General features: G+C 47.7%; 1 protein-coding gene across 2 annotated transcripts in view; it reads right to left on the reverse strand.

Annotated features, from left to right (window-relative positions):
• The window catches only part of LOC144155363 (uncharacterized), a 58,797-nt gene extending 53,587 nt beyond the window's left edge, over positions 1-5,210 (reverse strand). The window contains exon 1 of one of the 2 annotated variants that reach the window (XR_013319561.1): positions 4,936-5,209. Coding sequence is in view for 1 of the 2 variants with exons in the window: in XM_077686734.1 (XP_077542860.1) it covers positions 4,936-5,058 (123 nt within the window). In the remaining variant the exon portion in view is untranslated. Of the gene's footprint in view, positions 1-4,935 lie in introns of both variants that reach the window. The other variant, XM_077686734.1, reaches the window with a different exon arrangement.
• Between the last annotated feature and the right edge of the window lie 12,290 nt (positions 5,211-17,500).

A 17,500-nucleotide genomic window follows, 5' to 3' on the forward strand; every position in this document is an offset into this window, starting at 1 on the left:
CAAGGGAGCTTGGCTAGGCGTGACACGATAGTTGACAGGGGATGTTTCTTCAAGAACCGTGTACGGGCCTGTGAAACGGTGAAGAAATTTCTCACATAGTCCTGGTCTTCGACTGGGCGTCCAAAGTAAGACCTCGTCACCAGGGCAGAACCGAACAGTACGGTGGCTGGCGTCGTAGCGGTCCTTGCGGTCGTGCTGGCTGGCTTCAGTCTGCAGACGCGCCACTCGACGGCAATAGTTTACACGGGAGAGGAACTGTTCTGAGGAGGGGCTTGAGGTCGACACGGGAGCCGATAAAAATGTGGTGTCCAGAATGAACCATGGGTCGCGGCCGAATACGAGGAAATATGGAGAGTAGCCGGTGGTCCGTTGAACTGCAGTATTATAAGCAAACGTAACAAATGGAAGAATTGTGTCCCAGTTGGTGCAAGAGGCGCAGGAGTGGAGGCGCCAGCGTGGCTGCTTCCGGCCTCACGCTGCATCTGTGTTGAAGGCAAACGGCGACCGGAACGGAGCTCCAGGGGTGCGCTTGGAAGGCGTTGAGGACGGGACCGAGGTCAACCTCCACCACTTGTAAGGCCGTGATCAACGGGTGAACCGGGACGTTTGTTCGGCGATCCAGTGGGTTCCGAACACCGTACCGAGAGCGATGATGATGATGCACGAGGGAGGAGGATTGGGTAATGTTAATGAGAATGATACTGTCACGGCGAGGAGGGAATGCGGGAGATTGCCCAGAGTGTATAAACAGTCCCTGAGAGTGTCCAGGCCGTGGTGACACGACATATGCGCTCACAATATATATATATATATATATATATATATATATATATATATATGACAGAAAATAAGGGTTGGCAGTCAAGAAAACCTCGGAAAGCAAAGGGGAGGTTGTGGTGGGTCATAGAAAGGGATGAAGAATTTTTTGAGTCGTAAAGAAAGTGGTGAAAAAATGCCCGCCAGGTGGGATCCGAACCCACGACCTCCAGAATACCGGTCTGGTGCGATAACCACTACGCTACCGGCGGGGCTGTTTCCCCAGCACTTTCTCGGGTATTTATGTTAAGGTATTTTTGTTTCCTGCACTTGGGGGTGGTAGCCAGCGCCACTCGGACTACTCGGGGTGAAGGGGACCTTCTTTTTAACCCCCGGGCCGTGACTCGAGTGTCTACGACATGTCGAGAGTGGTCGACCAGCGTTGAACCCTCTTAAGCTCCCTTTGGCACCAAGACTGCCAGAACAGAGGCCCTCGCTAAGCATGTAGCGAATCAGAAAATGGGAAATGAGGGGCTCCATGAAAATAAGACAGAAAATAAGGGTTGGCAGTCAAGAAAACCTCGGAAAGCAAAGGGGAGGTTGTGGTGGGTCATAGAAAGGGATGAAGAATTTTTTTAGTCGAAAAGAAAGTGGTGAAAAAATGCCCGCCGGGTGGGATCCGAACCCAATATATATATATATATATATATATATATATATATATATATATATATATATATATATATATATATATATATATATATATATATATGTGTGTGTGTGTGTGTGTGTGTGTGTGTGTGTGTGTGTGTGTGTGTGTGTGTGTGTGTGTGGAGTGGGCTATCAAAATATGAAAGCCCCACGGCCGTATACGCTCGAAGGCAATCCCGCAGTGCGGCTTCACCGCAATGCACTCGGGTGACCAATTCATGCCGCGAATAAAGCAAATTCGGCGAATGGCAACAATGCGCATGCAATTTGACTGAAAAATGTGATCTGCGCTGTGACAGTGCGCAAGGCAGAACTTCGTGCTCGCAATGCGTGATGCCACAGCGCTCAGCGAAGATTGACTCAAATCGTATGCTCGACATAGTCATTCGCCGAAATTTCATGGTTGGCTATGTGCATTGGTCAATGGAGCGCATTGTGGTGAAGCTGAACCACGGGATTGCCCTAGACTGAGTGTGGACAATGTTTGAAGCTTCCTGAGAAGGACTGCATGCCTTCCACTGAGCGATGGCATGCAGTCCTGGCACGACCCTTTCGGTCGTGCGGTCGATCCTGGCGGTCCTGGCGGTCGATGATATTAAGAAAAATGGACATTGAATTTTAACGCTTCCAAGAAGCGTAGTAGTAGCAGGTTAGTTCGTGCTGACATGCTGCTTGGTTTCCTTGAAACCAAGCAGAAACGCAAAGTAGCATGATTAGCAAATGACTAACTTGCGTTGCAACTGGCGTCATGGTTTAGATTACGTAATGAAAGAAACCAAACGACCAGCGGGCGTCGTTGATGAAGCAACGCCACAAAAGAACAGCACAACGATGCAAGATCGAACACAAGCGACAGCCCACGAGGAAAGAAAGAACACTCAGGGAAAGCGCGGAGAGCAAATAAACGTAGGTGAAATGGAGGGTGGTTGGGGCAGCAAGATGTTCCCCACTAACGCACGATTCTGTGCTTGTTACGCACCATTAGTGAGCTGGTTTTCCGGTTGCAACCACCATTAATGCGTTGGCTACTTCTTAATTCATTAGGGTTGGTCAGGGGATACGATATCCCCATTCTGAGCCCGGCACTAGAAACCAGACATCTCGAACTACGGCAGGTGTATTTTAATGCAGGAGAAATGAAAAATGATGACGCTGGAAACCTTTAAAAAAATGTGGTTATAATGGGCTGCGAAATTTATCGGTTAACACCGCTATTAACCGATAAAACCATAAAACTGGAATAATTTTGTCATCCGATGACTGGATAAACGGGCCTGTTCACAGGGTTGTTTACAGGGGGAGGGGGGGGGGGGCGAAGGGATTGACAGCTCTTTTATTTATTTATTTTTCTCAGGGCAGGCTTAATCCCTACTCGTGCTGACGCGAATGTAATTCGTAATATAATTTCCCGAATCACTCACTCATTCGTACAATTGCCCGAATCCCTCCCGCATCTACAGCTCCAGGACGTCTGAAAGTGTCCCAGGGCTCAACTTGTGAAATCAGAAGCATCCAGATCAACTTCCCTTCATCGTCCATGCTGGTATTATCTATTATCCACGCACAAATAACTCTTCTTAGACAGTTCTAAATATGAAAAGTACAGGTGTTCTGCAAACATTTTATTGTGCACAAAGTGCTACAAGTGGTGACTTCTTATACGTTATAGACGCTTTAATCACGTCGTTAAAGAAATGTACCTGTGCCTCTTTTGCGTCTTCCATCCATATACCATATTTCATTGTACGACATACAAAAAAATAGGTGTAGCAATATAATACGACGAAGCGAAGAAACACATTTAGACCCTGTCTGGATGATATACGATTGGCGAAAATATTTTCTCTACGACGTATATTCTAAAAAACCAGTAGGTCGGCTTCACTAGAAAACATCCGAATGAGCAGTGGTCGGATGCAAGGAAGGACAATGGCGAGGCCCAGCATACCACAGGGCTCGAAAAATGCCGTGCTCTCCAACTTTACAGAATGCAAGCATGGCGTTTTGCATTGCGTGAAGTTACAGAGAAGATTCGTAAGGTGAGCAGCGCCACTACGGTCGCGAGCTCCGCAGGGGTGCCTACATTTGTAGGCCTTTTGTATTTGCGGCTTCACTGACCCGAGCCCACGCGGGTTATACCCATCCACGCCCCGGCTGTGGATGGTAACCTGGTGGGTGAGCAAAAGCCAGGCCTGATTTGGACGTGTACGTCCCCCTGCAGCAGCTACACGTACATCATAATGTTTGCTATATTTAATCGAATCCTACGCCCGCCCCCTTAGTTGTGGATTCCGCTTCCTCGGATGCTGCAGCCGTTGGTCACTCAGGTGCACTCTGGTGAAGCAGAAAGAGTGTGCTGGATATCTGTAACGCCTTTTGTAAGATTCGACAAGAATAAGACTGAAACGTGAAGGAATAGATTCAGAATCGGGGCAAAGCCTCGCACAAGCATTCTTTATATATAAGGTAAGTAGAGACAGAGACACACGGGAAAACATTAAAACTAAAAATAAAAGTTTACTGACGTTTCAGCAAGAGGACTTCCTTTCTTCAGTCTGAAGAGCGGAAGTCCACTTCCTGAAACGACAGTAAACTTTTATTTTTATTTTTTAATTTTTTTCTCGTGTGTATCTGTCTCAACTTACCTTATTTTTTCGTGCTCTGTGTGAGTTTTTGTGTTTCCAGACTAGATATATATATATATGGATCGTTTACGATGAGGGTTTAACCACGCAAAGCAACAGAACGGGCGCAATTCTCAGTTTGGTCCATTTCATGTCCGTCTCCAGCGAGCCTTCATTGGCTGCAGGCAAACCACCTGAAAGTGACGCAAACGGGTGTGTGTGTGTGTGGGGGGGGGGCGTTCTTTTTTGCGCACGTCTGAGACCACGCAACAAGAAATTCGTCAGGGTTGAAACGGACGCAAAATGGCCCTTTTTGACACGAACACAATTCAGAATTCCACTTTAGTTTATTGGTGTGAATAAACCTATATTTACGTATTTGAATACACACCCAGATACTAGGTAACTCGGTTTCACTGTTCACAGCAAGCTGCAAATTCGTACGGAGCTCGCGCCACCTGCCGATTGAGCTGATAAACGCCAAAAGCGCGCGAGAAGCGAGTGAAGCGTTAACGGCGAAACAGCGGATGAAAGAAGGCGGAAATCAATACATTGATTCTAAGTCTGGACAGTACCCGTATACCTGTGTGTTTTGTTTACTATACGGTTCAAGCAATGCAGGTCGGCATTTGGGTGTGCTTGAAAACGGCCGGCCGGAGATGATAAGAAAGTAGCGTGATATTTCTGGAATGACTGTTAGGTGGTTCCTCAGCAGCCTGGCCACGCACTTACTTGACCGCGCCAGGCGTTGCGCGTGCGAAGTATAGCATGGGCGGTGTTCTCCGCCGCCAAGTGAACCGCGCTATCACAAAAGCAGCACAGCGATTTGAGAAGCTCTACTTGCGATTTCGGCGATGGTCAGTATTCCGCCCGGGGAGTTGAGGAATGCTAGAGACAGCGCGAACGAGAAAGACGGCAGATCGTCGTCCGAGCCGGCAAACCAGACGTCAAGTCGGGGCAGCCCCATGATGGCGTGTACGGCCGCGCGGTGTCGGCGGCGGCTGGCGCCCGCCTGTCGTCTGCTGCAGAGCTCGGCGGTTTCCGCACCCCCAGAAATGCCCGCGCGCGCGCGCGCCTGCTACCCCTCACCGAGCTCGCGCCCACGCGTCTGTCGTAAGCGAGCCGCCAGCGCATCCGCTCGGTTTGTTTGTTTAACAGCGGGCGCGGCTTCCAGCTTATCGTTCTTTCTCAGGCGTCCGGGCGGGCTTTTCCCGGCGCGTGCCATTCCGTGTTCGCTGATCAAAAGCGGGGCGCCGCAATCAGGACTTGCTAATAGAGCCTTTGAGTGGCCTGTTGTGGACAGAAGCAAAATAAACAGTCGTAGCCTGCGGCAGCCCTGCGTTTACTGTAGCAGTGATTTGTAAATGAACAATTTCGATCCAACAACGCCCGCGTACGCTGGCAACAAAGCTTCCATGTTGCTCCGGCTGATAGCGAGAACTAGGGGCAGCGCCTGACTGAACAGGCACTGTCCGAGAGGTCGCGAGTTCGATTCTCGGCCGCTGCGGAAGCTGTGCTTGGTGTAGTATGCGTGTATGGTAGGGGTTGCACGATACCTTCGTCAAAGATGGCGGATGTATGCTATCCGACGTCAAGCTCAGCGCCGGAAAAGTGAACGGAGTCTAACGTGTATACTGGATGCGAACAAGACGAGCGTGCATTGTTGCGAACAGTAATCTTACGCGGTTACACATCGAGCAACCATCATTGAAAGAAAGCCTAAGGCCTTGGGATTCATATTGGGAACCCAAACCTGAAGTTTTGTGATCTTAAATTCTGGGACTCAAGGTATGGGATCCTCTCATCTTTCGGATCCGCCTGACGACCCACATCCTGAAGTACTCCGTGACGTGCGTTAAAAGTGAGGCTTTCTACATGTCTGTTTAACATTAGCTTCGATTACTTCATATTCACATCTAACCCTATTATGGGATTTTCTTCGTTCAGTTGCTCAAGCATTTTTAATGGCGAAGCTGTTTAGCACATAGTAATTTTTTGTGTCCACAGTTAAAAATACCAAGAAAATGCCGAGCGCTCGTGTCTGCGTTCCTCGCGACGACCGCCCAGCGTCCCCTGCGCCCGTTCCTCAAGCCATGCATACCGACTTAGGGGGATTGGCAAAGATTGAAAAAAAAAAGAACTCCAGCATTCGCCGTAATCGTGCAACACTGGCTCGGTACGAGAAAGACACGTCATAACGTATACGCCCCTCCAAGGTGATGTCCAATGATTATCACATCAAACAAAACAAAAATGAAGGAAGCTCACACTTATAGCAGCAATGATGGAGTATAGGTCGTTGTGGCAGTGAAGAAAAAGCAAATCGGCTGCAATCGTGTACTTAAACCGGCGTGGTAGTCGTGAAGTTTTCGTACAGCTTCACTACCTTCAAGTATTGCGCGTTAGTGTGAGCTTACTTCACTTTTTTTGCAGTTGTTCTCTTGATTGACGGAGCAATATAATGTAATGCGGAAATCGCAAGTGGCTCAAGCGTTTTCCACTTACTCCTATCCTTGATTTCTCCCGTTCAAGCTTCTTTAGTACCCTCTTCAGACAGGCTGTAAACAATCGTGCGGGAATACTGTCTTTTCGCATCACCACCGTCCTGATCTGAAGGATTATCCTACCCGTACATTCCCTGTATACGTCCCCTGAAAGTCTTTCGTACGTCTTCTCTATTCCCTGGTCCTTCGATTCTTCAAGCACTGCAGGGGTGTCTACAGAATCAAGCGCTTTTTTGTAATATATAAATGCAATCTAAAGGGGTTTCTATCACGAACGGCTTTCTAGATAGCGACCTGCCCATGCTCGTTGATTCCGCTTGCCGAATTTGTTATTGCTTGTTTGGCTTTTTTTTTTTTAGTTCTCTTCGATGCCACTGCACATGCTTGCGCTGCATTTATTCCCCATTTCTCTGCTGCATACGCGTTTGCTCGGCCTAACGACGTCGTTATTTCGCCTTTTTCTCCGTTTGTTGGGCTCAGTATTTGCTGATTCACCCTAGGGTAAGTGCTCACCTTTTGTTGCGTCGACGGCGGGCTTAAATAAGAGCTTTTCAAAGCGATATGGTTAGTTGGCTAGGTTGGCGAACGCACACACCCGGCTGTCGTCCACCGAACGCGCACCCATCCGGATAACGTCCGAAAAAATAGAGTGAACTAGAACAGAGTGGTTCAAACGCCTATACTTTCATTACATCAAAAGTGAAGCCAAAAACGGGTAAAATTTGTTAGGGGCGCTGCTATCGCAAGACTTCAAAATGTGGCCCAGTGGTAGAATAGTCGCTTCACACGCAGAAGGCCGAGGTTCGATTCTAACGAGTGCCATACTGTGATATCTTCTTTAAAAGTTTTTTTCTCTTTTAATGTCCGCGAAAGCTTAGGGTCCGCCTACGCTTAAGGGTTACTATATCGACCTTTAGTATTTATTTTCTGTTCGGCACGATGGGCAACAGTCATACTCTGAGAGTGAAATCAATATTCGTGCTTCCTTGGAAGAGGCAATCACGAGCAAATTTGTAGTTTGCGATTATCAGAAAAAAACAGCACCGCAATTTTCTTAGCACCGAATACGTCATATACATATTTACGCCTACCTATACACATAGTATTTTCATACAAATATTACTGTATGAAACTCTATGCCTATACATGCTTTTGTTGCATGCGACGTTACATCTGCTTAATCTTCGCCCGATAAGTGTTATGGAACGGGACGCAGACGCTAGGCATGCATGGCTGAGCCGGACCGAGTTTTATTAGCTTCTTTCTCCTCCAGCCGATAGTAATGATAGTTGGCGGTTAGCCACCTTTGTCCTCTTCCTCTTCCTTACTAAATCTGCAACATACCCCCACCCCCGACGGGGACACTAGTGGGAAAGTGCAGAACACGTTAGTCTAGTTTTCCTAGATGGGTAGTCCGATGTCAATTCCTTTGTAGACGAGAGGTGGAAGATGCATCCTTCTTTATCCTCCATCTATGCTTCGCGGCACGATGCCTTCTTCTTGCTACCTTCTTTGCTACGACGGGGCACGCTGTTTTGCTCGAACCGGAGTGCCTGACGCAGAAGGCAAAATTAGTCCTCGAGTGAGCATGGATAAATCGTATTTGGATACAGCCTCAATCTCCTGGTCAGCGGACCCTTTCCCCTTTTCTGTTCGCTTTCGATGTTCCAATCTGAGTCCTGGCTGAGTTTTTCGCACTTGTGTCTGTATCGTCGTCATTGCCCTGGACTTCCTTCGCTGCACTTTCACATGCCTGAATCTGCGTGTTCCGAGACTTGCTGCCGAGCCACGCGTTTGGTACCTGCGGCGCACGAGTGAATGCCTTGCTGTAGTTGCACCCGGTACCCCTGCTAGGCCGTTCATCCATTAATCTTGAGCCGAGTATTTGCCATGCGCGATGGCTTGGCCGCGAGCGCATCTGAGTCTGGCATGGCATTGTCCTGGCTTCGGCGGGATGCCACGGAGCCGGCTGCTTGGCCGAACTCGGTCGTGCTGGTACTTCCCGCGGCCTGGTTTACCGACGACGTTGGAAGTGTAGGGTCGCTGTTCTGGTGTATCCTCTCTTCCACAGACGACGACGAACCCACGGTTTCGAAGGCAGGCCTTGTTGCGAAGGGGAGGACTGCGCTGGCCGCGTCCTTTTTCTGGGAGGTGCCACCTCTAAGAGGCCCCTGCTTCTTTTGAGGTGGCGACAAAGTCTTCATCACGGTTCCCGCCTTTCTCAAAGTTTGCTCAGAGATTCTCTCCTTTAGCGAAACCTTAGCGCGACTGACCGTGTATGAGTACTCGTCGGCCTCTTTTAAGTCCTTTACGAAGGTGTCAAAGTCGAGAAGGTTCTGAATGAGCCCGTCAAGCTTTCGAAGTTGATCCTGTTTTTGTTCTGCCTCACGGCACAAATCCGTAAGCATACTGATATTCGGTGTTGACGATTGCAAGGCACGCACAGTTGTACTGGCTAATTAAGTTATGTCCGCCCGGAGGATGACCCGCGAAATTCGAAGTCTTTCTACGACCTGCCGGTCATCAGAACCAGGGAGCGCAGCGAAGCAAGGGTCGGGATGGTCCGATGGGTGGGGCTCATCTCCGGGTTCTAGGCGAGGGGTCTGCGTCCAGCACGCAGCCATGGCAGGCACCGTTCAAGGGTGAGGCCTCCGAAATGAGAATATCCGACGTACCTGAGGCCACGCACTACCTTGAAGGCGCTGCGCTGTGAAGTCCGCTGGTCCGTCGTTCCCGGGTTTCACGGCACCAGAAATGTTATGGAACGGGACGCAGACGCTAGGCCATGGCTGAGCCGGACCGAGTTTTATTAGCTTCTTTCTCCTCTAGCCGATAGTAATGATTGTTGGCGGTTAGCCACCTTTGTCCTCTTCCTCTTCCTTACTAAATCTGCAACAATAAGTGCGAGTTCAAGCCGCGAGATGCTAGTCTGAGCTCGGCAGCGCTTTTCACCAAACATGAAAAATCGAGGGTAGATTAGGAGAAGAAACATACAGTGTGTTGCGACGATAACTGGAACACTTTAAAAAATTTTCCTGAGCGATCGGCCGCTCTGTTCGCGCTCAAACTTCACACAAAGGTCGCATTTTGTGGTCTATTTTGTTTGACACCGGGACAACAACGGTAGTTACCTGTTTATTCTGAAAATAAATAAAAACGATTTTCGCCTATGGGAAAATGGCGGCGATTTGGACGTGCGAGCCCGAAAACCGGGTTTTCTGATCGTCTGTTCGCTCATTTCTAGGTGCATTTTCTGGTCGTCTGCTGCACCATTTGGCTCCGTACGTGAATCCCAAACATGCGTTTCACTCTGCAGGTGGTTCCGTCGTTCCAACATCAACTTGCGCTGGCTCGCACGTCCAAATCAGCGGCCATTTTCCCATAGGCGAAAATCGTTTTTATTTATTTTCAGAATAAACAGGTAAGTACCGTTGTTGTTCCCGGTGTCAAACAAAATAGACCACAAAATGCGACCTTTGTGTGAAGTTTGAGCGCGAACAGAGCGGCGGATCGCTCAGGAAAATTTTTTAAAGTGTTCCAGTTATCGCCGCAACACCCTGTATATTTGGCCAACTGCTGTGCTACCGGTGCATATTTTAGCCAAGGAGACTACGCGCTGCACCTTCGGTTTGTAACATTAATGCTCTGTCTTCAAGCCACGGAGTGCGTTATTTTTCACGCAAAGGCTCCACGTAGCAGAAGTTCGTGTAGTAGACGATGCGACAGTTTTTACCAGCCGCCGCACGGCGGCGCCACCATCGCAAGAAATACAAGTAATTCCTCTTCACTTTCGCAGTAGTAATAATAAAGACTATTCATTTATGTAAATAATTATTTGCTTGTTTATATTTTTGTATGATTTTATAATTATTGATTTGTTTGTTGGTTGATTTCTAAATTATTCACGCAGAAGCTCAAGTTGCCACTGACCACCTCGTGGCGGCGAGACGACCGCAAGACTTCGTTACCCTGTTTTGCTTCATTTTTGGCAGCTCGTTTGAACCACTCTGTGTTCTAGTTCACTCTAACAAAAAGAACCCGCAGCTACTAAACCTTTGCTGACGCTTTCCGTAGCGTTCCACGCGTTTAATAGTGTGCGTACATCCCAAACAATAAATCACAGTAATATTCAGCGAGCTTTGTTCCATAGCATCGATTAGAAAAAGTAAACACGAAGAATCACTTTGCGTGCACTGTTTCATATAGTGCACCATAACAAAAAACAGGAAGAAACAGTAAGTGCTCGGTCAATTCCCATTGCCTTGCGACGCGCTCTATACATCGTACCGATGGCATTTGCAGCGTAGAGCTGAGCAAGACCGGCAGCCGCACGGTGAAGGCAATTTCTTTTCACCAGGTTTTATCGCATCAGTACGCAGGCATTGGTTCAAAAAGATATCCCCAAGTTAGCTGGTTTTCTCCGCTGGTTGGCCATTTGTTGGGATTGAAAGACTTCTGCAAGCGTGGCTCTACTTATGGTGAAGACGCCACAGCCGTTGAAGAGGTCGCCGCTGGTTGGTGTTCCCCTTGTTAGATACTTATTGTTTCGAGGAATAATGGCGGCGCTTCCATGCACAGAATGGCCTGTTGCGTGGAGCTGCTTTATGCAAATTCAAGCCTTCCGTGGGACATTTTGAAAGTGCATAGACGAGATTCACGCAAAATGAAAGCTTCTCGACGTAAATACAAAGCCGATAAAGTCTCCAAATGTTTACATAAACGGAAATGCTTGAAAATAAAAAAATGCTAGACGAGCAGGCAGATGTGTTAGCAGTGTGGTGTACTTGTGTGCGTTGAAGTTTGCGTAGCTAAGAACCGGGTCTAGACTGAACCGTAAATTTTCCATGATGGCCGGTATTATAGATAGTGGTGGGTACAATCATTCTTGATTGGTATGACTGCTACATTTTATCCGAGAAATGTTGCAGATCGCACTGCAAGCGAAGCGAAGCTCGCGAGGTTGGGGGTTAAATTTAGTGCCACCTGATGGGGCACCGCGTCGCTACTCAGCAATTTTTCGGTACGCTCGCTCCCATTGTCACCAGCGGCGATGGGCAGGTCGCTATCTATAAAGCCGGTCGTGGTTTCTATACTCCGAGGATTTCTCTATTATTTCCCTGACGACATGAATGGGATCAATCGTTGAGGAGCTTTTTCTAATAAATTCGGTCTATTTTCTCAGTTGTTCGAAATCTAGGGTGTCGCTTGTGCGTGTAGTTACTACCTTGGTAAGTAACCTGTATATAACAGAGATTAGGCTGATGTGTCTGTAATTCTTAAGTTCTTGCCCGTATCCCTTCTTGTGAATCAGAATTATATTGGCATTTTTTCCAGGCTAGGGGTAGCTTCATTTTTCAAAAGCAACCTGACAATAATTTTGCGAGTTAATTAAGTACATTTCCCCCTCAATCCTTAAGTGGATCCACGGTTATTGCTTCGTCTCCTGCAGCTCTTCCTATCTCCACCCCTTAAGTGCCTTTTCTATCTCGTGTTTAGCAACTATTGTGCTTTGCAGACTGTTGCATTCGGGCAGGGGTCCCCGAGATGAGCTCCGTTGTCTCCGTCATGCGTGTAGTAGCGTGGTGAAGGGAGCGGTCAGCAAATGTTGGTGCCGAAGCCGAAGGAAAACGTAACTGGTTTACTGCATGGCGAGAGGTGAACCGAAGAGATACAATGCCCTGACGGGCGAGGTTAGAGTACAGAACTTGAGCAGAGTGACAGCATTGGTTTGCTGCTCCAACAGGAATGCACTTCGGAGCATGGGGCTCATATTTATACCCAAAGCGCTAACGGTCAACAAGCGTTCCCTCTGCTTTTTGCACACTCCGCGACATGGTACAGACACACACAACGCTCTTTCCAGAGTTCGTGAAGGGTTGGTAGTAGCGTCGCGCGCTGAGTTCGAGAGCGGGGGAGAGAGGGTTTCTCCGCTGCTGCGGTTTCCGCGTCCTTCGGACGTGCATACTCCTCGAGCGCTGCCCGGTAGGGGCGCCACTGAAATCCCCCTAGCGGCCCGTTTCGAAAGCAGCCGCGGGAGACTCTCCCGCGACAATGGGGAGAGGACCGGAGGCTCCGGTCCGCTCCCCATTGTCGCCGCTGCTTTTGCGGCATGTTCACGACCGATATTTACCGTTTGTATGCTTTGGAAATACATGTTTATGTGGAACAGTCACCTTGTTTGCAAACGTAATGTACGAGAGTGTGAATGTTTCCGACACGGTCGTAGTGTGGTACATTCGGTCTATATAAGCACCAGGTGTGTGTCACAGACCAGCGTAGCGAAACCGGCATGTTGCATGGAGCTGATTGTAATTCCACTGCTCTGAAATTTACTAACAGTGTGTCCATAAGCAGCGTTTCATAAGATGGTCATGCTACGGCTATGCACTACAATGTAAATCGGTTTTGTCAGTGTGTTCTTACAGAATTTAGCGGATCACTAATACCTGACAGCACGCCTGTTACGCTTGCCAGTATCATACCTCAGATATTGATCACTACCCCGGAGAAACCAATGTGACATAAACTTCACGAACACTCTACGACAACAGTACGATGGATAATACAAAATTATAGTCGGGATCAGCAGACGACGAAAATTTAATGCTAGGTCGTCTTGTCGTGAAGTGAGCGCTCGCAAAATTTCATCTGTTACATTTATCCTCCACGCGCAGCACGGAGACGGGCTTATAAAGTAATCCGCTCCCGCGACTAAACTCTTCTTAGAAACATCGTCATATGACACAGGGAGCCTACAAAACCTAGCACAAACTGTAGTCAGAGGGCCTCATCAGATACACATTCTTCAACGACACCTTTTTTCGCTTGAGAACTGCGGTATTCTTCAAAAAATGCGTCCGCCGAGTGATCAGCCTTTAGTTGAAGTAAAAAAAACTATGAGAAAGTCAACGCGCAGCTTGTGTGTATAATTACTAAAACGTTCATTCCTTGGTTTCGCGCCGCATTTGAACACAATAGTCAAGCGTCCTCCTATCTCCCCTTATGTCTTGCGAAATATCAGTGCATTCCGCATCTGGTTAGTCTTACCTGGATTAAGTTTAGTTCAACGTCCTTAGCATTTTAGAAGCTACAGTTGTTTTTTTTTTTTTTTTCATTCCCGTACGAGCTATTCCATATTTTCCGGGCTTGAAGACCATTTATTTTTCCGTGGTTTCATTAACTTACCTTGGTTCTTGCTATAACGCGCACGTGGGCACATATTTAACGACGCACAGCCTTTGAATATAATTAGCATTTTCGCGTGGCTTATATTCCCATAAATGGCACAAGCAGCTGGAATTGGGTAGTCACATCCTCGAAACAGTTTTATCCGACGTGCAAATTCGAAAAAAAAGCCGGGTTTGTTGTCCGCGCTGCAAAACGAAACACACCTCTCACTGTGCCAGTATCAGGTCTAGACGGAGCGACAAACGAATATACTTGTGCCTGACGTGTTCGGAGGTCACAGTGGTGATATGCTGCTGCCGTCGCCGACGCCCGTAAGAGCGACCAAAAAGCGCGCAGAACCACGTCCCCAAATAGCTTTTGTTGGCGTTCCAGCACTCTACCAAGACGCGACTGTTTTTTGAAGTGCCGTAAATATACTACTTGCTTACAGACATTACCATAACACGTTGTTGAGGGCGCGGAAAGACAAAAAGAAGAGAAAAAAAATTGTGGTTGATTCCTCTGTCATAGGAATCGGTAAAACACGAAAGTGAAATGTGCAGCGAAATCTGCAGCTGAGCATGATTTGCGGTCGGTGGCTGTCTTGTGGGTGTGCGTGGCGAGCAACGTCCTGCTGGCGGGTCGCTTCGGCAAAGGTGTACTGGCGTCATTTCCACGACGGATATGACGGCAGTGAAATCTGGGGGCATCGCGGCATAGCACACTTGCATGTTAAAATATAAAACCCGAAGTATAACGTTCCCCATTAAACACAGCTGTTGGGCAAGTTGGTGCATTATGATTGAAAAATAGAGCGCGACTTGGACAACGACACAAAAGAAGAACGACGGGACAAGCGCTTGTCTCGTCGTTCTTCTTTTGTGTCGTTGTCCAAGTCGCGCTCTATTTTTCAATTATAACGTTCTCTTTAGTAATAAAGGTTGCTGCCCCGCAAGAAGACCCTGTGTGCAGGGGTGCACCCTTTACAAGCCGCTTGCTTCGTTGTACTGGCGTCACTTCCGTGACGGATATGAAGTCAGCGAAATCTTCGTGTATCCCGGAATAAAACACTTTCGTGTTAAAAGAACAAAAACACTGCACGAGCCCCTATCAGCCGCGCAGCGCTGCTCCCGTATACGCCGCGAAGAAGTGGCGGCAGGCGGTGCGTTCGCCGCAGCCGAAGTTTGAATCACGCCGACAGCGAAGCGTGCGCCGGCCTTTCCCATGCACGTTGCGGCGTGTTGGGATCAGGGTGTCGAACCGGAACCGGAACCGAACCGAAAACCGGAACCGAACCCGAATTTTTGCTCGGAACCGGAACTGAACCGGAACCGTATTTTTTCCGCCATTTTGGAACTGAACCCGAACCGGAACGAATTGAAGGAACCGTTCCGAACCGGTTCCGGGGCTCAAAACTGTAATTTCTAGTTTTCCATCCCGGTACCTTACCTTGCACCCGAAGATATTTTTACCATTCGCCAGACGGCACCACGCAATATTTTGCATAGTCTGCAGTTCCCAAGGCCCATAAGGTTCTCATCTTATTATTACCCTAAATTTAATGTAAAGTCCGTATACACTATTAGTTTGATTTAGGTATTGCCCATCTCCCCAAATTATCTTTCGGCATTTACAGTAACCTAAGTTAGAACGCATATTCCGTGGCAACATATCATTGGGTATTCTTTATGTTTCTATCTGCAGTGTGTTTAAAATCGTGTGAAGTTTTCATGTTGTTAATTCGAATGCATCCGTGTCCGCTTGGGAAGGCCTTCAGGGACACCATCAACAATAAATCAGTATCTTCCACTTATTTTAGTTTGAGTGGGCACTTATATAAAAACAGCACTGAGACACAAACACTCACAGTTCTCTACGTCACCATCACTTTTTCTTGTACAGTGCCGTTGTGTCCTTTTGTTACTGCCCTAGGAGAACATGAGAATTGAAAAAAAAAATTGGGGCCTCATTTTCACTTTTAAAGTAATGCGATAGCATTTCGATGCATGGATTTAAGTCGATTAACGCGGATTAGCGGGTAGACTAGGGTGGTTTAGTGAGATGAGTGAATGAACTAATGTGAATTAGTGGGACTGCGGTGTTGATTAATATGGATTAGAGGAATTAGCGGGTCAGTTAAGGCGGATTATAGGGTTGGACCAAAGATGATAGATTTGGGGTTCTTGGCATTTGTAAATTTTGCAGCGTTCTCTTTCTCGACCAATCAAAAAATTTAGTTACGCACAAAATAGCCGGAAAGTTATGTGTCGACCACCTGAATGCTATAAAAGGCCTTTTTTATGCACGTATTACGCTCTTATGTTATTTCTCGCGTAAGATTTACATCTCGCAATGAAGTTAAAAACTAATTGCCTAATGCCTCTCTTATATTCACCAAAAGGTTCTCAAAATGTGTATATATATGAGGTAAGACTATGAAGCAACTAAACTGAAAGAAAAAAAAAGGAACGATCAACTGGTTTGATGCGAAAGACACCCGATAGCATTCTCCGATACCTTCTCTTTCTTCGTGCTACCGTTCTGCAGCCTTCCACAGGTGTAGCATCTCAACCCCCGAACACAGCCCCTTCCAAGCTGAGGAAGAGGCGATAGCACGTGCGCTTAGCCAAAGGGCCGCCAAAAGTCTAATAACAGACTCTTATCAGGCGTGGCGCAACTTTGCCAACAGTGTATTGCATGTTACATCACTTCGAATGAACAAGTAGAGACCACCAACGAGATCAGCCAGGATTGTATGGGCACCAGCTCATACTGGCATCGCCGGCAGACAAGATCACCAACTTCGTGGCTGGACATTTGACCCGCTTAGCCAGCGCTGATGAAGCCGAGCCCGAGCGCATGCATCCTGTATACATTCCAGGAAATTAATTAGCACTATAGGCTCTCCCGTAGAACGTATTCCTTCCCGCACAAATCGCTAGCGAATAGCCAGGAAAGATTATTCCGTGGACTGCGGATTAACACCTTCCCACACATCACCAGTCTTCACCTCTTTGACGGGACACAATTCTCTCCATTTCGTCGCTTCTGTGGGGAGCCTGGGAACCTCATACACACAGTAGGCGGCTGCGACAAGTCCACCCTAGATCCACCCAACCTACACGTTTCCATAGAGATTTGGGAGAAAGCCTTGGCCAGCTCCGGCCTGGAAGATCAGTTTCTCTTGATGGAAACGACTGTCGACTCTACCCCTTGAATGAGGACGCCTCTCTGAAACTTTTCCTCGATTTATTTAAAGTTCATTTTCCCTCTCTCTGCGAGGGATAATTACTGCTGCTTGTGACTTCACTCAGCTATTATCTTTCGTAGAGCCCAACCGCTCACCTGTCGCTGAAGTGCCATTTAGCAAATTCCTATCTCCGGTGGTTCCCTATCCTATTCCGTCCTGTACACGGCGTCCAATGAGTCATTGAAGCCGTTCTTTCTTTCTAACTGGTACGTTAGCATATGAAAGATGAGCAGAAGGAAATCGCTTTAAACGCCACCAGCCACGCTTGACAGTCGGCGGCTGTTTTCGACTTCTAGCAGTGCTAATGATTTCGTGTTAAAGCTAAAGCGCCCTTGAAACAAGAAATACATGAAAAGCGTAGCAGACCAACCAATTTATTTGCAATGCAAAATCTTTTGCCTCATTGTGCGAAAACAGGGGTGCATGCACGCGTGCGTGCCTAGACATTTGGTGGAACCAAAAAAGATGTTGGGCGCTCAGGCTCTCCT

This window comes from Haemaphysalis longicornis, unplaced genomic scaffold, assembly GCF_048455015.1.
Source record: "Haemaphysalis longicornis isolate Haplotype H1 unplaced genomic scaffold, Haemaphysalis longicornis Haplotype H1 scaffold_1, whole genome shotgun sequence".
Lineage (NCBI taxonomy): Eukaryota > Metazoa > Arthropoda > Arachnida > Ixodida > Ixodidae > Haemaphysalis > Haemaphysalis longicornis.